Raw genomic sequence first — 23,991 nt, 5'->3', positions numbered from 1 at the left:
TAAGCATTCGAAATGTAACGTGTACTTTTGGGTGTCAGGGAAAATGTATGGGGTAAAAGTTGTCAAAAATATAAATAGTAAAGATACCCCAAAAAACTGCTTAAGTAGTACTACAGTGGCGCTGGAGGGGGTACATCCAGAAGAAAAAAAAACCCATCATGTGAAAGGGGAGAATCCAATATATCCCAAAGGACTGTAGTATAAGATTACTCCCTTTGCAATACACTGTCTGTGCCAAGATTATGAACAGAGGAATTATGTATAAAATTGTTGTACATAATGTAAACTTGCCTATCTCAAAACAGTTCTATAAAGCTTATTCAAAGACTGGACAGAAGTAAAGTTCTCCTTTACACATTTATTTTGAAACTGCACAAAAAGTGTATGGCAATTCAGCAAGCAGACCACAATCATAATGGAAAATAAAACGATGCTTGTGGAATCATTTCTCTATATAAATAAAAACAAAACAATATAATAGGCTTTCTTCACGTGACAAGAGGTTATTGAAACAGATACACAAGAAAGTGGGGTACAGCAAGCACCGATTCTGCAGTTAGAAAACAATCATACCAAAGAGAAACGTTTGTACACATTAAAACACAATACAACCCCTCGCACTTTCCCTCTGCTTATTTGTGAGTGACAATATATAGCTAGCTACCTCCCATAAAAATCCAATTTGTTTTTGTTTCAAATTGGTTAAAAAAACACACATACATATATATACATACAGTTACAAGTATAAATACTATACTTAAATTAACATTTTCAAAAGAAATAACAAGACCCGAAAGCTTTCTTTTAGTGTATAATATGTATTTACAGTGCGACATACACCCATGTGCACCACAGGTGAAATCTCTCTTGTCCTAGCTACAATTTTGACGACACAATGTACCACTCAAAACAAGACCGGTTACAATAATCTATGTAACCTTGTCTCCTACAGAAATGTGTATCGAACACAGATATAAATCTCACCTGTCTGTGGCATCCATTTCAAACTACTTTTACCATTTCATCTTGGTTTAAGATTGGTGGCAAATGACTCACACAAACAACAATAATGTGTTTCATATAAATAGAACAATGTCATTAATATTTAGAATCAGTGTTTAAAACTCTTCAAATACTCCCTTTTTTGTTTCAGATACCTATTTTTAAAGTTACTGATTTCATCCAGCCCTCACTAAAGAGATGGACCCATAGAAACTGATCTAGGACCAACAAGAGTGCTTTCTTTGTACAGTGGATGTGAGTTTGACAATGCAAGACAGAATACCTTTCAAGACACATGGCTTAGACAAGGAAATTAGTAAGAAAGACATGGACAAATGTGAAAAAATACAAGAATATCAGTACAAATGATAGAAAGACAATACAGAAGGAAATGTAGAAAATATAGTATAGTTCACATGAAGACAGACAAACAATAATATTAAAGGCAGAAAAATGTACACAGTTATGGAAAAGTTGATGGACACATATGGCTGATGTAAATGCTATGATCAGGTGGTCTTGACCATCAGAACTCCCATCCCCATGCGTGTCCAGTCCACTGCTCAGCATGCGAGTATGACTGCACAGTTAGTGACAAAGAAACACAGAGCTCAGGTGGCTCAAAACAGCACAGAAGTAGATCTGGGTCGGCTCTTATCCAAATTCAGCTCCCCAAGAATGATTCCAAGTCAAAACCCCTCATCTCCCAGGCCTGTCCGTCACGCTGAGACCTCACCCCTCCTCTCCATACTGGGGCTTGTACGGCTCTGGGCTGAAGTTTCCCTGAGTTACAGATCTAGGATCAGCTTTCTCTCCCCCAATCCTAACCTTAACCATTAGTGGGGGAAATGCATCTAGGGGCAACTTCACCCTACTGGGTCTTGTCCGTCTTGTGGGCGGTGATGAAGGCCATGCCGTGGGTCCTCAAGTGGGTGTTAAGGTCGGAGGCACTGTTGAAGTGCCGCCTGCACACCCTGCAGCTCATACTCCCCTTCCCGTCCTCTCCCTCCTGGGGGGAGGAGGGTGAGCCATCCGGGGAGGAGGGAATGCGGGGCGCCCTGCGGTCGGACTCCCCCTGGGGGTCTCTTACGTGGTGGGTGATGAAACGGTGGCGTCCCAGGGAGCCGGCCGAGGCAAAGCACACGCCACACTGCAGGCACTGGAAGGAGGCGGCGTCGGCGCGATGCTGCGGGATGTGGCGCTGGAACTCGGCGCCATCCTCCGTGGCGAAGCCGCATGGCATGCAGTGGAACACGTTGTCGTCCTCCTCGGGCTCTGGAGGCGCCGATGCTCGAGTTCTCTTCACAGGACTGCAGCCCTCCTCGCACCCCTCTGTGGCCTCTCCGCTGTCCGTGCCGCCCCCTTCCTCATCCCCTGGTTGACACCCCTCCCCGTCAGGTTCAGACGAGCTGCCTGGCCCCTTACCCGGTGCTGAACGCTTCCTGGTCTGAGGGCCCTGCAGGGGGACAGAGCGGTGATGGGGAAAAAGAGAGACCATCAAAACGTATTATCTTGATTTTTGGTTTAACATATTCAGATCCAAGTCACCACACGATGGGTAACATTACAGACCAAAGTTGCAGAGAGCACACAGGAAACGAGTACAGTTGTCCAGTTATGACAAACTGAAATGTACCCCCACCATGTGATGGAAAGAAGAATGGATTCTAACTGACCTGTCCGTCAGTGGCTCTGACCCCGTGATGATGGACCCGGATATGCTTCTCCAGTATGAGCCGACTACTGAAGGTCCGCTTGCCCTCTGTGCAATATCTGCAAACACACAAGTACACACACACGCTCTGAGGATGCTATACACTTCCTAGGTAGGCTGATATTAGACTGAACATAACATTCTAAAATGTCCCTGCTAATTGTCTTGTCCCATCCACTCTTACAGACGTTTTCAAATATAATATATGCCATTTACCCAAAGCGACTTAGTCATGCGTGCATCTTCTTTTTTCAATGTATGGGTGGTCCCGGGAATCGAACCCACTATCCATGCCCTACCATCTGAGCTACAGGGAACCAAATATGGTGCTTTTGTGGATGTGTAGATGAGTATGGGGTTCACTCACTGGCAGTGGAAAAGTCTCTTGTTGCCCTCGTGGATGACACGTACATGGCGCCGCAGGCTGGAAGAGGTGCAGAAGGAAGTCTCACACACACGACACGGGAACTTCTTCATAGCCTACAGAGGCAGATTCACACACACAAGGAAATTAGAGAGGGTGAGTCCTTTTGTAATCTCCCTGTGTGTGTGTACACAGACACCGACATTACACTTCGGCCATACAAATTTGATTTACTGCATAACAGATTTTTTCTCCGGAAAAGTGACGCAAGCGAGCGAAAAAAACAAACATCAACAAGTTGTACAAATACTAAGCAACCTTGGTACAACACCTAGTGACCTCAGCAAGAGATTTTAGCCTTTTGGTATAATGGTTATGGAACGACAGTCACAAGGACCAGGGTTTGAGTCCCAGTCAGGGTACCCTCCTAATTAACTACATTGGTGTCAGGTGTTGGATAGCATCATTGAAAGCATATCCCAGCCGAATTAGTCACAGTTAATTTTTCAGAGGCATTTTTCATAATTGATCATTTACACTGAGTGTACAAAACATTTGGAACACCTTCCTAATATTGAGTTGCACCCCCTTTTGCCCTCTGAACAGCCTCAATTTGTCAGGGCATGGACTCAAGGTGTTGAAAGCATTCCACAGGGATGCTGGTTCATGTTGAGTCCAATGCTTCCCACAGTTGTGTCAAGTTGGCTGGATGTCCTTTGGGTGGTGCACCATTCTTGATACACACGGAAATTACCCAGCAGCGTTGCTGTTCTTGACACGCACAAATCGGTGCGCCTGGCACCTAATACCATACCCCATTCAAAGGCACTTAACTTTTGTTTTGCTCATTCACCCTCTGAATGGCACACATACAGTACACAATCCATGTCTCAAGGCTTAAAAATGATTATTTAACCTCTCTCTCCTCCCCTTCATCTACACTGATTTAACAGGTGACATCAATAAGGGATCATAGCTTTCACCTGGTCAGTCTATGTAATGGAAAGTACATGTGCTCCTAATGTTTTGTACACTCAGTGTATAGCATTCTACTAAAGTAATCAGACATATTTTTACTATATTGAACTGCTTCAGCTACTATTTAGCTTGAATTCTACATTTAACATATCTCCCACTACCGTAATCATACAACTATTTTCAGACAGCTGAAGCAAGCACACACTGTCTTCAGGAAATGTACCTATTCTAGTTCAGTCAGATTTATCTTACCTTAGAAGTGTTTACTGCAGTCTGACTAGCATCTATTGAGTTGCAATGCCCAAATCAACTTAAAGTATCTACAAAACAAGTTTAACAGCGAAATAATCCAAAAGGAGGGCTACTAAAGAAATCCCTTTTAATTTTTGCGATTCACAAATTATTTTGATTCCCATGATTCAATTCACTGAGCTCTTACCGAATCCCAACTACTACAATAGTGAAGCGAATCATTCAATTTGTCAAAAATAATCGTTTAAAAAAATTGATTCACATGAATCAAATGAATATTTTTTTCATTTTTTTCCTCTGAAGTGGGGCATCCGTTATGCAATTAATTACATTTGTATGGCCTTACCTTTCCATGCTCTGTTTTCATGTGAGAGATGTAGTCGTCGCTCTGTGTGAAGCTCTTCTGACATTGCTGACAGCTCCATTCTGAGGGGGTCCCACGATGACTGCCTACCTCAATAGAACTAGACTGATTCTCAGGTTCCTCATAGTCCTCATCCCCCTCTTCCTCTCCTTCCTCCTCTTCTTCTTCTTCTTCTTGGTCTCGGCCCCAGTCCTCCCCATCTGAGTTGTCTGTTTTTGCAGAGGGCTTAGATTTGGGGAGGGAGGGGGTGGTGGGGGCTGTGGCAGGGGCGGAGGCATCGGATTGTCCCTCCTGTTTGACTGACAGCCCTCTGTGAGCAGTCTGGACAAGAGTATAAGAGGAAGTGAGAGAGGAATGACAAATCAGACAAGAGAGAAGTGAGAATGGAAGACAACACTGACAAATGAGCAAATAGAAGTGACTATTTACCATCAGGGGATTGAACAACTAACATATCACTATCCTTTACTGCAAACATATGTTTCCCTGTGAGTTATAATGTAACTAAACAAACCTTTATGTGTTCCATCATGGAACCTTTCTGCGCGTAGAGTTTGGTGCAGTCAGGACACTTGAACACATGCACTTTCTGCTTGGCTAGGTGGTTGTCGAAATGCATGTACAGTAACGGTTTCTGGGTAAAAACTGTATCGCACATCACACACTTGTAGATCATTCTGGAAATACAGAGAAAGAGGGAAATAGTGGCGTGAATGTTGCGTTTTTATCAGCACTCAAATTTGGACAAAACCTGAGACAAGAGACGTGCTTTAAAATACACTAAACCAGTGTTTCCCAATCCTGGTCCTGGGGACCCAAAATATGCAAATTTTTGTTTTAATACACATGAACACAGTTGTATTAAGTGTGTTAGTACTAGAGCACTAGGGCAAAAATGTGCACCCCTCTGGTTCCTCAGGGTTGGAAAACACTGCTCTAAACACAGTGGAGCAGGCTGTAGTGGAGCAGGTTGAGAGCTTCAAGTTCCTTGGTGTCCACGTCACTGACAGACGTGAAGAGGGCGCGACAAAGCCTCTTCCCCCACAGGAGATTGAAAAGATTTTAGCATGGGTCCTCAGAGCCTCAAAAAGTTCTACAGCTGCACCATCGAGAGCATCCTGACTGGTTGCATCACTGCCTGGTATGGCAACTGCTCGGCCTCCGACCGAAAGGCACTACAGAGGGTAGTGAGTACAGCCCAGTACTGGGGCCAAGCTTCCTGCTATCCAGGACCTCTATACCAGGCGGTGTCAGAAGAAGGCCCTAAAAATTGTCAAAGACTCCAGCCACCCTAGTCATAGACTGTTCTCTCTGCTACCGCACGGCAAGCGGTACCGGAGAGCCAAGTCTATGTCCAAAAGGCTTCTTAACAGCTTCTACCCCCAAGCCATAAGACTCCTGAACAGCTAATCAAATGGCTACCCGGACTATTTGCATTGTCAGCTTCTACAATTGTTTAGACAGATTATTTCACTTATAATTCACTGTATCACAATTCCAGTGGGTCAGAAGTTTACATACACTAAGTTGACTGTGCCTTTAAACAGTTTGGAAAATTGCAGAAAATGATGTCATGGCTTTAGAAGCTTCTGATTGACATCATTTGAGTCAATTGGAGGTGTACCTGTGGATGTATATCAAGGCCTACCTTCAAACTCAGTGCCTCTTTGCTTGACATCATGGGAAAATCCAAAGACATCGGCCAAGACCTCAGAAAAAAATGTGTAGACCTCCACAAGTCTGGTTCATCCTTGGGAGCAATTTCCAAACGCCTGAAGGTACCCCGTTCATCTGTACAAACAATAGTGCGCAAGTATAAACACCATGGGACCACGCAGCCGTCATACCGCTCAGGAAGGAGACGCGTTCTGTCTCCTAGAGATGAACGTAGTTTCGTGCGCAAATCAATCCCAGAACAACAGCAAAGGACCTTGTGAAGATGCTGGAGGAAACCGGTACAAAAGTATCTATATCCACAGTAAAACGAGTCCTATATCGACATAACCTGAATGGCCGCTCAGCAAGGAAGAAGCCACTGCTCCAAAACCGCCATAAAAAAGCCAGACTACGGTTTGCAACTGCACATGGGGACAAAGATCGTACCTTTTGGAGAAATGTCCTCTGGTCTGATGAAACAAAAATAGAACTGTTTGGCCATAATGACCATCGTTATGTTTGGAGGAAAAAGGGGGTAGGCTTGCAAGCCGAAGAACACCATCCCAACCGTGAAGCACAGGGGTGGCAGCATCATGCTGTGAGGGTGCTTTGCTGCAGGAGGGACTGGTGCGCTTCACAAAATAGATTGCATCATGAGGAAGGAAAATGATGTGGATATATTGAAGCAACATCTCAAGACATCAGTCAGGAAGTTAAAGCTTGGTACCAAATGGGTCTTACAAATGGATAATGACCCCAAGCATACTTCCAAAGTTGTGGCAAAATGGCTTAAGGACAACAAAGTCAAGGTTTTGGAGTGGCCATAAAGCCCTGACCTCAATCCTATAGAAAATTTGTGGGCAGAACTGAAAAAGCATGTGTGAGCAAGGAGGCCTACAAACCTGACTCAGTTAAACCAGCTCTGTCAGGAGGAATGGGCCAAAATTCACCCAACTTATTGTGGGAAGCTTGTGGAAGGCTACCCAAAACGTTTGACCCAAGTTAAACAATTTAAAGGCAATGCTACCAAATACTAATTGAATGTATGTAAACTTTTGACCCACTGGGAATGTGATGAAATAAATAAAAGCTGAAATAAATAATTCTCTCTACTATTATTCTGACATTTCACATTCTTAAAATAAAGTGGTGATCCTAACTGACCTAAGAGGGAATTCTTACTTGGATTAAATGTCAGGAATTGTGAAAAACAGAGTTTAAATGTATTTGGCTAATGTAAACTTCCGACTTCAACTGTACATATTACCTCAATTACCTTGACTAACCGGTGCCCCCGCACATTGACTCTGTACCGGTACCCCCTGTATATAGCCTCACTGCTGTTATTCTTATTGTTATTTTACTGCTTTTATTTTTTACTTATCCATTGTTTACTTAACACTTATTTTTCTTAAAACTGCATTGTTGGTTAAGGGCTTGTAAGTAAGCATTTCACTGTAAGGTCTACACCTGTTGTATTCAGCGCATGTGACAAATACAATTTGATTTGACTTGAAAACTAAAGAGACATAACATGGTTCAGTGACTGTGGGGCACTTACTTGGCCTGTCCCCCGGTGAGGGTAGGGTGCTGGGTGCTGATGTGTCCTTGTGCACTGGGGGCAGACTTGAAGGCCATGGGGCAGCTGGGGCACTTGTGGAACACCTCGCAGTGGGCCGTCTGGATGTGGGACTTGATGGAGTTCAGACCCCCGAACACCACCTGGCAACTGGAGCACCTGGGGAACAGATATGAACAAAAACAAAATGTTAAACACATAGGTTTAGTCGCTGTTGTCAATTATGCTAATATAGTGTCCATTGACAATTGGGTGGCTTGATTGTCATGCAACTACGGCAAGAATCTTCAACCACCAAAGTGTCCTTTCACAAACAATGTTTTATATATGCGTGAGAGGCATATTTGCATTTGACGACTGTAGGCATCGCTCTCCCTCTCATACATCCACCTGACAATGCTGCATTTAAGCAGTAATTTGTGGTATGTAGACTTGCATGTATTTGTGGCACGTTTGCCTATTAGTGCAGAGTACCTACACACTGAAAAAGGCTGCTAAGCCGAAACATCTGAATAAGCTAGTGAAAATACTTTTTGCGACATCTTTTTGTGTGCAGACCTATTACATTTGTTACTGACTTATCAGTGCAGACACTATCTCTTCACCTATATCCGATGCGGCGGGCGAAGTGTAGACAGGCCTCCTCCAGGTGGGTCTGGAAGCTGGCCTGCCGGGCGATGCCCCCACACTCTGGACAGACGTGGGGCGCCCGGTGCTTATGAATCCTCTGGTGAGCCGACACACTGCACCAGTTAGGCAGCATCATTGGAGGGGAGCACAGGGTACAGGTCTGGGAAGGAAGATGAGGGAACAGGTTAAACAATTGACATATAGTACACACAGAGGCATTAATCATAACTAGTTTTCATAGTAAACATTAGCAGCATCATGGGAGTGGAGCACAGCATACATGTTTGGGTAGGGAGGGGAGAGGGAGAAAGGCTTTAAAAGTTGACTACGGCATAACACTATGAATACACTACTACTTCTAATACTGCAAAACTTCTACTAATACTAAAACTAGTATTGTGTAATAAGACAGTCATCACCCACAGGTCTTAGAAGTGGGAGGGAGAGTTAATAAAGCATATTGAGGCATTACAAATGGCTTGTTTTCATAGTAAACACTAGTATTATGTAATAGTATTGACTAATACATAAAGTAAAGCAGGCCATTAAACATATTGAGGTTTCCCAGACACGATTAAGCCTAATCCTGGACTAAAAGGCATGTTCAATGGAGAACCTCTAAGTGTTTCTTAGTCCAGGACAAGGCTTAAATTGGTGTCTGGGAAACTGCCTTATTCAGTCATTATGCATGACTAAGCTTGACACTAGTAGTTCGATACTAGCCTGTAAGTAATGCACACCCATACTTCAGGCTCTGTATCAAAGGACTCACTGAGTTGGGGGTAGCTCTGATCTGCTGGAAGTGGGCGACCAGCTCGGCCTTGCCAGAGAACTGGGCCTGGCACTCGGAACACTTGAAGTTGTGGTACTGCAGCACCTCGCCCTTCTTGCAGGGGAGGGGCATCAGTGCCTGGGGGCTCTGGAGCGCGCGGCGGACCGGTCTCGGCTGGGCTGCGGAGGGAGACGGTGTGTCCTTCAGTGGGCTGGAGCTGGACGACACGACGGGGACTCCGGACATAGTGGAGGGGGAGCAGACTGGAGGAGGAGATGAGATTGAAGAAGGGGAGAGCATGCCTTGTCAACCAAGCAAGAAAGCGAAGCAAGAACACAAAGAAGATGGAGGTGAATTGAACTTATTTACAGGTGCATGATGGTATCTCTCACCTCTCTTGTATTTCACGCAATAACATTGACCACATCCTGACAGAAATAAAGCATTGTTTATGAAGCCACATTGTATGCGTCCTAAATGGCTTTAACTTTTTTGCACTACCTTTGGCCAGAGCCCTATGGGACGCAGCCATTGTCACTAAAAACTCTTCTGAAAGACCCGCCTTACCGATGGGTGTGGTGTCCTGCTGGCCAATCATCTGCTCCACGGTGACGGGCCTCATGACGAGGTGAGAGCACTGCATGACCAGCCCGCGTTCCTTGTGCTCCCTGGCATGGAGCAGCAGGCTGCACTTGTTAAAGAAGGCCAGCCGCTTGGCACAGTGGTTGCAGGTCACCTCGATGCGCAGCGAGCGCCTGTCGTAGTGGCGGGCCAGGCTGCGCTCCAGGGCGAAGGCATCGCCACATTCCAGACAGCGGTAGCCCGTGGCAGGCAGAGGAAGCCCCCACTCTGGGGGCGGAGGAGCCGAGAGGTCGGGTTTATAACTGGGCAGCAGGTTCTTGCTGTTGAGGATCTTGTTGAAGGCCTCCACCAGGCTAGACTGGCTGCGGGAGATGACGGCGCCCGTACTGTTCACGATGGAGGCAGGCTTGTTTGGCTGTTGAGTGCCGGTTAGGACGCTGGTGCTGCCTCCGTTAGCCGTTTTAGCACCGACAGGACGTATGCACATCCCACCAGTGGCTACTGAGAATTTAGGAGAGGAGGCGACAGAGGGAGTGGCAGGCAGGGTGGCAGATTTAGTGAAGCTAACAGCAGTGGCAGATACCTTGGCCTTGTCCGAGGAGGCAGCCATCTTGTTCTGAGCCTTGGTTGCAGCGACTAGCATAGCGCTACTGGCTGCTAGTGTAGACACGGGTAGTGTGTTGAGGCTCTTTACTTTCTGCGGCTGGGAGGCTACCATACGACCAGAGGGAGTGTCAGGTTTCTGAGCCCTGTTGGCTGGGGCCTTGTGCCCCCCTGGATGAGCTTTGCTGGGGTCCAAACCCTTGGCTCCGGCAGCACCTGCTTTGGGTGCGACCCTGGTAACGGTTCTGGTGATTCCACCAGTGGAGGTTTTGATGGTCTTTATCCGCACTTTGAGGGGCCGGGCAGGAGCTGCAGGCCCTCCTGGAGTAGAGGTGCCACCTTCAGTGGTTGGAGGTTTAGACTTGCCATCATCCACCTCCATTTTCTCCTCTCCTGTTCTTGCACCCTCTTCCTTTCCAAAATCTGCCTTGCCATCCATAGCCTTCTCTATTCCATTCCCCTCCATCTCCTCCTTAGGCTCCTGAAGGTCTGAGGGGGGCGGTGTGGAGGCTACTGCAGGGCTGGAGCACCTCTTTGCAGTTACTGGTGCTGCCGATTTGGGCATCTCTGGCTCAGGACTTTCAGGAGAGTCCCGCTCTTCTATAACATGCTCTGGGTGTTTGTCTTCCTGTGGTGGACTCTTGGTGGAGCCTGACTGGGGGGTTGAGGAGGTCACGCTAGTGCCCGAGGGAGTGTCCCCTGGTTTGGGGTGAGCTGCCGATGAGGCCATGGGATGGGTGGAGTCAGAGCTGGCAGCAGGGGACCTAAAACGACGTGTCAGTTTGGGAGGGGTGCGGGAGGGGGAGTCAGGGGGTTCCTGGATCATCAGCGGGGGCCCTAGGTCCGGATCAGAATCATCCTCCTCTGAGTCTCGGGGACGGAATAATGCTGGGCCGGCTTTAGGTGCCCCATTAAACGGCTGAGATGAGTGCAGCGGGTGTGAGGAGAGGGCGGATGGCGGGAACGGGAGAGGCTTGGAAGGTGGGAAGAAAGGAGAGGACAGTCCAACTGACACTCCTGGGACAGAGGAGGAGGAGGATAATGAAGCTTTGCCCTCATCTCCTCCTTCTTGGCCTGTCTCTTGCTGTGTGTGCTGCTGCTGGTGGTGCTGCTGCTGTAGGAGCTGCATCTTCCTAGCCCTCCCTACAGGGTCTCCCGACCCCTGCGCCATAAGAGGCTTCAGTCTGTTGAATATATTGCCAACCTGTTTGGCAGATTTATTTGATCCAGCACTGCATCCTCTGCCCTCTGATGCTGTTTTGGGGGTACACACTGACCACGTCTGCCCATTAGATTGGGCATGAACCTGGGTTAGGGGCAGGGTCACACCAGAGGCCCCAAACCCATTGAGGTTGAGTGGTTCAGATTCCGCCATGCCTGGGGCACAGGCACCGAGCCGTGGACCCACAGCGACCCCAGCAATGCCGTCCATAGTGTCCTGGTCTGTGTCTCCATCCCCTCCATCGTTGGTGTCGGGTCGCACACGGTTCTTTACGATAACGCTGACAATAGGGGTGTCAGCCTGGGGGTCTGGGGGGCTAGGTGGTCTCAGAGACGGCCCTACACCAACCCCACCGTCCGGCTTTCCCAGAGGAGCACCGCCTGGCCCGTGTGAGCTCTCAGCCTCATCAGGAGCAGACTGGATGGCCTCTTTAGCGTCGATGTCGGGAATGTCAAACGCTGCCAACAGGTCATCAAAATCTGGGGTCTTCATGTCCCCCATGCCGGGACCTAATCCTGCAAGACAGGGTACACCAAGCGGACAGATAATGAGTGACATGATGGTAAGATAACAACACCCTGTGTTTCTCATTGTCTCAATTGTAGTTAAATTATGTATACACATTTTAAATAAAAAGGGAGATAAAAACAGCACGTTGCAGGACATCTTGGCTTACAAACCTGCAACAGTACTGAAATTGCTAAATTGATAGCCAGTTGGCTATCCTTAAATGTTCCTGTTCAGTAAATGTAACTAGCTAGCTAGTTAGTAGCTAAGCAAGCTAGCAACACAGATCCATGTCGATGGACAACAGAGCAGGATTTCTTTGACCGAGCAGTGGTAGCCCCGACTGTGCCGACACGAACATTACTAGCCAGCTTCTCAAAGTATTGTACAGTAAACATTGCGAGAGGGGGGCTATATTGCCTAGCTAGCTAACATGCACACAATACAGTTTCTGACACAGACCGATCGTCTTGGCTACGATTATGTCGACTAGCTAATGCTAGCTAGGTAAAAGCTACAACATAGCTAGCTTACTACAGCTAGCGAAGAAAGAAATGCAATTCTGTTCAATAGATTAATTCACTGTGTGGACATTAAATGCCGCTTTTGAGATGCCTTACATATGGATTAACTTGCAATGGTTTCACAATGATGAATAATTTAACACCACAAACGTCTTGCAGCTGTGAGTTTATTTTCGGCTTCCCCTTCATCATTTCAGCCAGGCTAGCTGGCTGCGTTGAGCCCAAGCAGTGCGAGGTTCCTTTAGCGGAGGCCATTGCATCCATTCATAACGGGTTACTGGCGAATAACCATGCACTATTGTCAATGAAAGGATCTTATGGGTTGATCATTGTCACTGCGGACAATTGGTGGGACTGGTATATTGCACATTGATTGTTTACCTGGATCTGTGATTCCCGACTATCGTTGCACACTCCAGACGAAGAGCCTTTACTTCCCGTCACATGATGAAGAGGTCCTATCGGATCATTGTATCGATGCAATTAATTTTTTTACTGCCGACGCTACAAATTAAATTGTCAAGGGAATGGTGCCACATACGAACAAATGTAATTTGTTCATTTCTAAATGGGGACACTAAACTGGTGTCCACAGTTTGTATACAATAAAACCAGATATGTTAGTTCTTGCCACAGATCACACACACACCTCTCTTATTAAACTTTCCTGTTCTAGCTATATGGGGTTGAGAGGGACATGGGGACCTGGCGAGCAATCAAAGAGCCAGGCATACCACCAAGCTTCATCCATCTTTTTTATTGCAATAGAAAAAACGAAGAAATGAAAGGAGGATACTGTTTAGTTTACAAGCTTGGGGACCTGTCATTAAATACCACTTAATGCCAGTCAGCGAGTCAGCCAGTTAAGATGGGGTAAATCAGTGAGAAACCGGAAAAGATGGATATTCCATTTTGAGATTCTATGCAGATATAAAGATCATATCCAATTTCATGACAGTAAAGACTGGTGGCATCCCCGTTTGGTTTGCTTGTGGGTTTCTTGTGGATGTTGTCGACAGTCCTTCATCAGTAAGTCATGTCATGCATTAGCGTCAGTCCTGTATGTAATCTTGCGTTAGTCTGTCAGTGTCAACTACCCTATATGTGTCATGTCTTTGTCTGGTTGTCCATGGTTTCATCTGAAATGGCACCCTATTCCCTATATAGCGCACTACTTTAGACCAGAGCCCTGTCAAAAGTAGTGCACCATTTAGGGAAAAGGGTGCCATTTCGGACGCAACCCATGTGTATCGTCAATCTGTCTGTCCCCATGCCTCATTTCTTCTTCTCCTCGTCCTTCTTGCTGTCAGGCTTGGGTGGGCCTGTCTGGGAGGCCAGGGAGCCCATGGCGTTTCGGATGGCCTCGTTGTTAGGGTCGACGCCTGGCAAGTTCTCCAGAACGCTCTGGAGGAACTCTGGGTCCTGAATCACATCATAGTCATCGTCCTCCTGAGGAAGAGCCACAAGGTACATCATTAATAAGGGCACTGATTGCATATTATGTTTATTGTTGTCAGCATTTCATCAGGTCAAATTCCTGGTACCTGTAAATGTACTTGGCAAATAAAGGTGATTCTGATTGGAAGGGAGATAGAGATCATACACAATCAAGAGAGAGCGTGTTATATATAAAATGCAACTGGGATTTTTTTGCTGAACGATACCACACATGACTGTATTGAACGACAAATTGTATGGTTCCTGATTTCATTGATCATGTGAGTTACCTACCTTGGCAGTTTCAGTGTCTATGGGGGCACCTATGTCCATTGCCATCACAGGGACAGGTTGGTAGGGAGTGGAGGGAGAGAGTCAAAATCAAATAAAACATATATCATACAGTGATCCCCTGCTGATTTTGTACGTTTGCCCACTGACAAAGAAATGATCAGTCTATAATTTTAATGGCAGGTTTATTTGAACAGTGAGAGACAGAATAACAACAACAAAATCCAGAAAAAAAGCATGTCAAAAATGTTATAAATTGATTTGCATTTTAATGAGGAAAATAAGTATTTGACCCCCTCTCAATCAGAAAGATTTCTGGCTCCCAGGTGTCTTTTATACAGGTAACGAGCTGAGATTAGGAGCACACTCTTAAAGGGAGTGCTCCTAATCTCAGCTTGTTACCTGTATAAAAGACACCTGTCCACAGAAGCAATCAATCAATCAGATTCCAAACACTCCACCATGGCCAAGACCAAAGAGCTCTCCAAGGATGTCAGGGACAAGATTGTAGACCTACACAAGGCTGGAATGGACTACAAGACCATCGCCAAGCAGCTTGGTGAGAAGGTGACAACAGTTGGTGCGATTATTCGCAAATGGAAGAAACACAAAATAACTGTCAATCTCCCTCGGCCTGGGGCTCCATGCAAGATCTCACCTCGTGGAGTTGCAATGATCATGAGAACAGTGAGGAATCAGCCCAGAACTACACGGAAGGATCTTGTCAATGATCTCAAGGCAGCTCGGACCATAGTCACCAAGAAAACAATTGGTAACACACTACGCCGTGAAGGACTGAAATCCTGCAGCGCCCGCAAGGTCCCCCTGCTCAAGAAAGCACATATACAGGCCCGTCTGAAGTTTGCCAATGAACATCTGAGTGATTCAGAGGAGAACTGGGTGAAAGTGTTGTGGTCAGATGAGACCAAAATCGAGCTCTTTGGCATCAACTCAAATCGCTGTGTTTGGAGGAGGAGGAATGCTGCCTATGACCCCAAAAACACCATCCCCACCGTCAAACATGGAGGTGGAAACATTATGCTTACCCTCCCTCTCCTTACCGTCCGCTGTGGTGACATCGGCTGCAGAAGCAACAGCCACCCGGCGAGCCTCCTCCTCCCCCTTGGAGGAGGAGGAATGCTGCCTATGACCCCAAGAATACCATTCCCACCGTCAAACATGGAGGTGGAAACATTATGCTTTGGGGGTGTTTTTCTGCTATGGGGACAGGACAACTTCACCGCATCAAAGGGACGATGGACGGCCATGTACCGTCAAATCTTGGGTGAGAACCTCCTTCCCTCAGCCAGGGCATTGAAAATGGGTCGTGGATGGGTATTCCAGCATGACAATGACCCAAAACACACAGCCAAGGCAACAAAGGAGTGGCTCAAGAAGAAGCACATTAAGGTCCTGGAGTGGCCTAGCCAGTCTCCAGACCTTAATCCCATAGAAAATCTGTGGAGGGAGCTGAAGGTTCGAGTTGCCAAACGTCAGCCTCGAAACCTTAATGACTTGGAGAAGATCTGCAAAGAGGAGTGGGACAAAATCCCTCCTGAGATGTGTGCAAACCTAGTGGCCAACTACAAGAAACGTCTGACCTCTGTGATTGCCAACAAGGGTTTTGCCACCAAGTACTAAGTCATGTTTTGCAGAGGGGTCATACTTATTTCCGTCATTAAAATGCAAATCAATTTATAACATTTTTGTCATGCGTTTTTCTGGATTTTTGTTGTTGTTATTCTGTCTCTCACTGTTCAAATAAAACTACCATTAAAATTATAGACTGATCATGTCTTTGTCAGTGGGCAAATGTACAAAATCAGCTGGGGATCAAATACTTTTTTCCCTCACTGTATGGAAACTCTATGTATCTGGCAATGGCAAGTGGCCGCATCCGTCCCTTAGTTTTGGTTTACGGTGCGTCAGTGGAACTAGGGGCGACAGGTAGCTTAGTGGTTAAGAGCGTTGTGCCAGTAACCGAAAGGTCGCTGGTTCTAATCCCCGAGCCGACTAGGTGAATAAATCTGTCGATGTGCCCTTGAGCAAGGCATTTAACCCTAATTGCTCCTGTAAGTCGCTCTGGATAAGAGCGTCTGCTAAATGACTAAAATGTAAATGTAAAATGTAACTACGGCAGTCCGGGTCATTGGTAGGTCCCAAGCTTTGAACCAAAACGGTCAAAAAAAGACTTATGGTCACTTTTTAAATCACCCACACAGCTAACAAGTGTGTGTGTGTCAGTGGGTGCTATTCAGAAGGCATGAGTGTGGATGGTGATTCTAACCCACCTTCTCTGGCCAGGGAAATCTGCTCCTCCTCAGTCATATTGCTGCAGTCAGGCAGCACTGCAGCGGCACCAGTCTCAGGGTGAGACACCGACACCTTTAGCAGGGCCTCCTCGGATTCTGAGAGAGAGAGCAAGCGAGTAGGTCAATTAAACCATCATACCGTACAAACATCAGTATTCTCTTCTTTTATACCCTACATACTTTAGAAATGAGAATAGTTAGGCATAAAAAAATACATCAGACAAAGGGATACAAAACCTACTCACTATAGAGACATCTATCCCTACCCTCCCTCTCCTTACCGTCCGCTGTGGTGACATCGGCTGCAGAAGCAACAGCCACCCGGCGAGCCTCCTCCTCCCCCTCCTGCCTCGGTCTCTGCTCCTTCATGGACACACACAGAGCCTGAGTAGAGGGGCACACAGAGTTTGAGGCCAAGGAAACAATAATACAGCTGGTAACTCTGGTTCATTTGACTAAGTCACTCTGGATAAGAGCATCTGCTAAATGACCAAAATGTAAACAACAACTATTGCCTTCTTACCAGAGCAAGCTCGGGGTCAGCGCTGGGGTCCACGCCAAACTCAATCGCTGGCGCCCAGACCCATCATGGAGCCTCAGAAGACCTGGCCTCCACAATCCCCCGACCTCAACCCAATTGAGATGGTTTGGGATGAGTCGGACGGCAGTGAAGGAAAAGCAGCCCCGTCTTGCTGAGGTTCAGCTTGAGGTGGTGAGCCGTCATCCACATTGATATGTCTGCCAGACATGCAGAGATGCGATTCGCCACCTGGTTATCAGAAGAGGGTAAGGAGAAGATTAGTTGTGTGTCGTCTGCGTAGCAATGATAGGAGAGGCCATGTGAGGATAATTGACCAATTGAGATGGTTTGGGATGTGTCGGACCGCAGAATGAAGGAAAGCAGCCAACAAGTGCTCAGCATATGTGGGAACTCCTTCAAGACTGTTGGAAAAGCATTCCTTGTGAAGCTGGTTGAGAGAATGCCAAGACATTTACATTTTAGTAATTTAGCAGACGCTCTTATCCAGAGCGACTTACAGTTAGTGAGTGCATACATTTTTCATACTGGTACACACACAAACATATACAGTTGAAGTTTACATGCACTGAGCTAGGGTCTCTCTAGGAGTGGCGCCGGAGAAGATGGCTGCCATTTTACAGCCCTCTAACCAATTGTACAATTATGTGTTTTTTCGCGTTATTTGTAATTTATTCTGCAAATAATGTTTCTGCCGTCGTCTCTTATAACCAAAAAGAGCTTCTGGATATCAGGACAGTGATTACTCACCTCGTATTGGACGAAGATTTTTTCTTCAACGAGTCGGACGCGAAGGATATCCTACAGATACCCGACAAGGCCCAAATCCCAGTCATTCGCAGGAGAAAGAGACAGAGATATTGTGGATGTAGGTCGGGGTGCCTCGTAAGGATCCGACGGCGAGGAAATAAACTGCCTCTTCCATCAATCATATTAGCCAATCTTCAATCATTGGAAAATAATTTAAATGACCTAAGAGTACGGTTATCCTACCAACGGGACATTAAAAACTGTAATAACTTATGTTTCACCGAGTCGTGGCTGAACGACGACATGGACAACATACAGCTAGCAGGCTATACGCTACATCGGCAGGATAGAACGGCTGACTCCGGTAAGACAAGGGGTGGCGGTCTGTGTATATTTGTAAACAACAGCTGGGGCACAAAATCAAATACTAAGGAAGTCTCAAGGTTTTGCTCGTCTGAGGTAGAGTATCTTATGATAAGCTGTAGACCACACTATTTACCAAGAGAGTTTATCTATATTTTTCATAGCTGTCTATTTACCAGCACAAACCAATGCTGGCATTAAGATTGCACTCAATGAGCTGTATAAGGCCATAACTAAACAGGAAAACGCTCATCCAGAGGCAGCTCTCCTAGTGGCCGGGGACTTTAATGCGGGGAAACTCAAATCCGTTCTACCTAATTTCTACCAGCATGTTAAATGTGCAACCAGAGGAAATTAAACTCTAGACCACCTTTACTCCACACACAGAGATTTACATTTACATTTACGTCATTTAGCATACAAAGCTCTCCCTCGCCCTCCATTTGGCAAATCTGACCATAACTCTATCCTCCTGATTCCTGCATATAAGCAAAAACTAAAGCAGGAAGCACCAGTGACTCGGTTAATAAAAAAGTGGTCAGATGACGCAGATGCTAAGCTACAGGAATGTTTTGCTAGCACAGACTGGAACATGTTCCGGGGTTCTTCAGATAGCATTGAGGAGTACACCACATCAGTCACTGGCTTCATCAAGAAGTACATCGATGACGTCGTCCCCACAGTGACCGTACGTACATACCCCAACCAGAAGCCATCGATTACAGGTAACATCCACACTGAGCTAAAGGGTAGAGCTGCCGCTTTCAAGGAGCGGGACTCTAACCCGGACGCTTATAAGAAATCCCGCTATGCCCTCCGACGAACCATCAAACAGGCAAAGAGTCAATACAGGACTAAGATTAAATCGTACTACACCGGCTCTGATGCTCGTCAGATGTGGCAGGGCTTGAAAACTATTACAGACTACAAAGGAAGCACAGCCGTGAGCTGCCCAGTGACACAAGCCTACCAGACGAGCTAAACCACTTCTATGCTCGCTTCGAGGCAAGCAACACTGAAACATGCATGAGAGCACCAGCTGTCCCAGATGACTATGTGATCACGCTCGCCGTAGCCGATGTAAGACTTTTAAGCAGGTCAACATTCACAAGGCCGCAGGGCCAGACGGATTACCAGGACGTGTACTCCGAGCATGTTACCCCACTCTTCCACCAAGGCACCTGCAAGTTCCAGGACATTTCTGGGGGGAATGGCCCTAGCCCTCACCCTCCGATCCAACAGGTCCCAGACGTGCTCAATGGGATTGAGATCCAGGCTCTTCGCTGGCTATGGCAGAACACTGACATTCCTGTCTTGCAGGAAATCACGCACAGAACGAGCAGTATGGCTGGTGGCATTGTCATGCTGGAGGGTCATGTCAGGATGAGCCTGCAGGAAGGGTACTACATGAGGGAGGAGGATGTCTTCCCTGTAATGCACAGCGTTGAGATTGCCTGCAATGACAAGCTCAGTCCGATGATGCTGTGACACACCGCCCTAGACCATGAAGGACCCTCCACCTCCAAATCGATCCCGCTCCAGAGTACAGGCCTCGGTGTAACGCTCATTCCTTTGACGATAAACGCGAATCCGACCATCACCCCTGGTGAGACAAAAATGCGACTCGTCAGTGAAGAGCACTTTTTGCCAGTCCTGTCTGGTCCAGCAACGGTGGGTTTGTGCCCATAGGCGACGTTGTTGCCGGTGATGTCTGGTGAGGACCTGCCTTACAACATGCCTACAAGCCCTCAGTCCAGCCTCTCTCAGCCTATTGCGGACAGTCTGAGCACTGATGGAGGGATTGTGCGTTCCTGGTGTAACTCGGGCAGTTGTTGTTGCCATCCTGTACCTGTCCCGCAGGTGTGATGTTCAGATGTACCGATCCTGTGCAGGTGTTGTTACACGTGGTCTGCCACTGCGAGGACAATCAGCTGTCCGTCCTGTCTCCCTGTAGCGCTGTCTTAGGCGTCTCACAGTACGGACATTGCAATTTATTGCCCTGGCCACATCTGCAGTCCTCATGCCTCCTTGCAGCATGCCTAAGGCACGTTCACGCAGATGAGCATGGACCCTGGGCATCTTTCTTTTGGTGTTTTTTAGAGTCAGTAGAAAGGCCTCTTTAGTGTCCTAAGTTTTCATAACTGTGACCTTAATTGCCTACTGTCTGTAAGCTGTTAGTGTCCGATCCACCGGTGCATGTTCATTAATTGTTTATGGTTCATTGAACAAGCATGGGAAACAGTGTTTAAACCCTTTACAATGAAGATCTGTGAAGTTATTTGGATTATAATCTTTGAAAGACAGGGTCCTGAAAAATGGACGTTTCTTTTTTTGCTGAGTTTATCTGCATATGGTTCGGCAGCCCGGACCTCATTGGAAAGGCTAGATATCATACAGGGGCAAGGACTCAGAATATGTAGTGGGGCGTTTCGGACGTCCCCAGTGGCTGCCTTACAGGTGGAGATGGGGGATATGCTATTGCAGATTAGGAGACAGCAGCTGGCAATGAATTATTGGGTCAACCTACAAGGACATGGGGTGTCTCATCCTATGAAAGGGATTTTACAGGCATGCTGGGAACATGAGCGAAGACAGAACACGAGCTTTGGGTGGGTGGGTAATACCCAGGCGAAGGAGATGGGACTGTATGGAAGGGAGTTGAGTCCAACGGTAGCTATTCCTGTAAATCCACCATGGCTACTCCCACCTCCAGTATCAACTCAATCAATCAAATGTTATTTATAAAGCCCTTTTTACATCATCAGATGTCACAAAATGCTATACAGGAACCCAGCCTAAAACCCCAAACAGCAAGCAATGCAGATGTAGAAGCACATAGTTGATCTAGAAGTGTTGGAGAGACTACAGAAAGATAGGGAGAGTGTTGATCCATCTGATTGGTTTAAGAGATGTCTGGATACTGTGTATCAGGATTTGGTGGCCATTTACACAGATGGTTAAAAAGATCCAAGGACAGGACGTACTGGGTCAGCATTTGTTGTGCAGGAATGTGGGGTGGAAGTCAGGAAACGTATTACATATCTGGCTGTATATACGGCAGAGCTGATGGCCATACTGTTGGCCTTGCCGTGGGTGGAAGAAGTCAAACCAGACACAGTAGTTATTTGCTCTGATTCATGTGCAGTGTTAATGAGTCTCCAGTCCTTTAGCTCACGTAGCAGACAAGACCTGCTTTATGAGGTGCTACAAACCCATGGCAGGATTAGACAGATGGGTATACAGATAAGATTTACTTGGGTACCAGCCCATGTGGGGGTGGAGGGGAATGAGGCAGTTGATGTACTGGCTAAACAAGCACTTAGTAGTGGGGATGTTGATGTTGTAGTTTCAATGAGCAAGGCAGAGGCAAAAAGCCTGATATATACAGTGATGGTGCAGGGATGGCAGGAGCAGTGGAATAGAGATAATAAGGGCAGGCATTTATTTCAAGTACAGAGGAAAGTCAGGGAGGGGAGGATGGCAGGAAGGGACAGAAGAGAGGAGGCTATTTTTACAAGATTAAGTTGAATAAGACATTAAATGTGATTGGAAAGCATCCAACAGGAAAGTGTGATTATTGCCAGGAAACAGAGATCGTGGAGCATGTATTGCTACAGTGTGGGCAGTATCAGAGGGAAAGAGAGAGGATGAGATCTAGTATGAGGGAGAAGGGGATACAGGAAAATAGTTTAAAGAGTATATTGATTAAAACGTTATTAGATATAGTCTAAAATATTTTGTTATCTTTTTAAGAGCAACAGGGCTGGCAGGTAGGATTTAGTTTATCCCAGTCTCTGGCCCACACTCCAGTACAGTAGGTGGCGGTAATGCACCATACCGTTGGATGCCAATCGCCGATAAACCCTATTGAAGAAGAACATAGGATTGTTGATGCTGCTATGTAGAGCTGGGACGATAAACTGAAAATTATCGACACCGACCACTTAACGCACGCATTTTGCTGATAACGTTCATTATGATAAAGTAGCCTATACTAGAGAAATGAAATAAGTGTGCTAATATGGGTTATTGTTAAAGGTGCAATATGCAGAAATCGCGCCGCCATTTCAAGGTCGGTAAAATTCTAATAATTCGCCTAATTTCAGTTTGTGAGAGAAAACAAGAGTAGAGAATCATTGTACTGCTGTGAAATATATTTTCAATAACCAAAAATATTGCATTTTCAGCTGGTGTACAAAACCGAAAGTAAAAGCCGCAAAACTAAATTTAAGAATGCGAAGCATAGAAATAACGCACATAGAACATATCTACCACTTAGACTTGCTTTCAATGAGAATGAAAGATCTATAATTCACATTTCTTGAATTTGGTCAGGGGGGTCGCCCAAAAAGTTACATATTGCAGCTTTAATGGGACAACTGATGGCTACTACAACCAGCAAACTACCCGTAGTAGTAGTAGTTTAAAGGATAATAAAAAACGGATGCACATTAATGTTATAAACTTATCGTTCAATTTATCAATTCAGACACTATCACGATATGGATTTTTGTCCATATCGCCCAACTATTGCTAAGCACCTATTTTCACAATGGTGACAGTGCAAAAAAAGCGTAGCTAATGAAAGTTAGATAAATCAACAAATGCCATTCTTATGCTAATCTGGACTCTAGAGACATGAATAGTTTGGATGGCAGTTGAAATATTCAAGATAAATTGGTCATGTGTACATGTAGGATAACAAGAAGTGGGAGGTCTAGGGAAATTCATCAAATTTAGAGACCGGGGTGATAAATATTCACAGGGCCAGGGGACTGACAGGGGACTCTAGCCAAGTAGCTTGAGCACCCAGAAATATGAAATATGTAAAAAGGGACCAAGTAATGTATACACGGAAAAAAGAACAATGAGGAATAAATTGCAATCCAAGACTGAAACTGTTAGCTACAGCTAATGTCAGTCTAGCCAGCTAGCAGCTAACGAAGTTTGTAACGTTAGGCAAACTCTGTTGTGATTAGCATAAAAGCTGAACTAATGTTTAGCTAATGGCAGGCAAAGCTAGTTAATAACATATACTAACAGGCAAACGGGCACCACTGGTTTGTTATCCATTTGTAAAGTGACAAGTATGTAATAATGAAAAACGTTGAGGAATTTTGCCGGTCACGGATACTATCCTAGTGTGATAACTATTAGCTAGTGATAACTAATGACAGGACAGTGAGACTGAGCCCCGACAGCCAGTCCAGTATAATCCCGCTATTTCACAGGATTAGCTGGTATCAACAATTTTATCCCAATAAATATACAATTGCATCGACGTTTCCTGCCATTCTTTTGTATAACAAAATTCTTTATGAAACCAATATAAATCAAACAAGATGTTTGTTGTTCTTACCAGACCATAGTACTTTCGAGACCCATTTAGAAAACGTTCTGGTCTCTCTGACGACAATGTAAGAACGTTACTGGTCTATTGGACAGAAGAGGTTAACAGGAAATGTGATTGGCTGATGGCACCTCATTTCAAAGATATAAAAGAAACAGAGCCCGCACACTCGTAACATTTTCACTCCCATCGTGAGACTAC

General features: G+C 45.9%; 2 protein-coding genes across 4 annotated transcripts; both read right to left on the bottom strand.

Moving 5' to 3' along the window:
• Positions 1-343: 343 nt before the first annotated feature.
• znf687b (zinc finger protein 687b) lies at positions 344-13,207 on the bottom strand. 3 transcript variants are annotated; one of them, XM_041902877.2, is made up of 10 exons: positions 13,131-13,207; positions 9,879-12,233; positions 9,312-9,613; positions 8,515-8,699; positions 7,892-8,068; positions 5,189-5,351; positions 4,657-4,995; positions 3,084-3,196; positions 2,679-2,775; positions 344-2,458 (listed from the first exon to the last, which is right to left on the bottom strand). In XM_041902877.2, exons 2-10 carry the CDS (start codon positions 12,217-12,219, stop codon positions 1,874-1,876), a joined length of 4,302 nt encoding a protein of 1,433 aa, XP_041758811.2. In that variant the 5' UTR covers positions 12,220-12,233; positions 13,131-13,207; the 3' UTR covers positions 344-1,873. The 3 variants fall into 3 exon arrangements, with proteins under 3 accessions (XP_041758811.2, XP_041758813.2, XP_041758812.2); XM_041902879.2 differs by having other exon boundaries at positions 9,312-9,574; XM_041902878.2 differs by lacking the exon at positions 13,131-13,207 and adding an exon at positions 12,846-12,925.
• A 292-nt stretch (positions 13,208-13,499) lies between these two features.
• LOC121586290 (26S proteasome non-ATPase regulatory subunit 4-like) lies at positions 13,500-17,461 on the bottom strand. Its single transcript, XM_041902876.1, has 5 exons — positions 17,313-17,461; positions 17,071-17,173; positions 16,769-16,885; positions 14,481-14,509; positions 13,500-14,198 (listed from the first exon to the last, which is right to left on the bottom strand). Exons 2-5 carry the CDS (start codon positions 17,156-17,158, stop codon positions 14,025-14,027), a joined length of 408 nt encoding a protein of 135 aa, XP_041758810.1. The 5' UTR covers positions 17,159-17,173; positions 17,313-17,461; the 3' UTR covers positions 13,500-14,024.
• Between the last annotated feature and the right edge of the window lie 6,530 nt (positions 17,462-23,991).

Source organism: Coregonus clupeaformis, chromosome 17 (genome assembly GCF_020615455.1).
Source record: "Coregonus clupeaformis isolate EN_2021a chromosome 17, ASM2061545v1, whole genome shotgun sequence".
NCBI classification, from domain to species: domain Eukaryota; kingdom Metazoa; phylum Chordata; class Actinopteri; order Salmoniformes; family Salmonidae; genus Coregonus; species Coregonus clupeaformis.
This window is presented reverse-complemented; position numbering and strand designations above follow the sequence as displayed.

Coding starts and splice junctions, on each gene's coding strand:
- znf687b (XM_041902877.2), bottom strand. CDS start 12,219: ATGGGGGACATGAAGACCCCAGATTTTGATGACCTGTTGGCAGCGTTT. Junction 3,197..4,656: donor TGAAAACAGAGCATGGAAAG/GTAAGGCCATAC, acceptor CTGCCTCTGTAG/GCTATGAAGAAGTTCCCGTG. Junction 2,459..2,678: donor TCAGAGCCACTGACGGACAG/GTCAGTTAGAAT, acceptor GTCCCCCTGCAG/GGCCCTCAGACCAGGAAGCG.
- LOC121586290 (XM_041902876.1), bottom strand. CDS start 17,158: ATGAAGGAGCAGAGACCGAGGCAGGAGGGGGAGGAGGAGGCTCGCCGG. Junction 16,886..17,070: donor CGATGTCACCACAGCGGACG/GTAAGGAGAGGG, acceptor TCTCTCTCTCAG/AATCCGAGGAGGCCCTGCTA. Junction 14,199..14,480: donor TAGACACTGAAACTGCCAAG/GTAGGTAACTCA, acceptor GCTCTTCCTCAG/GAGGACGATGACTATGATGT.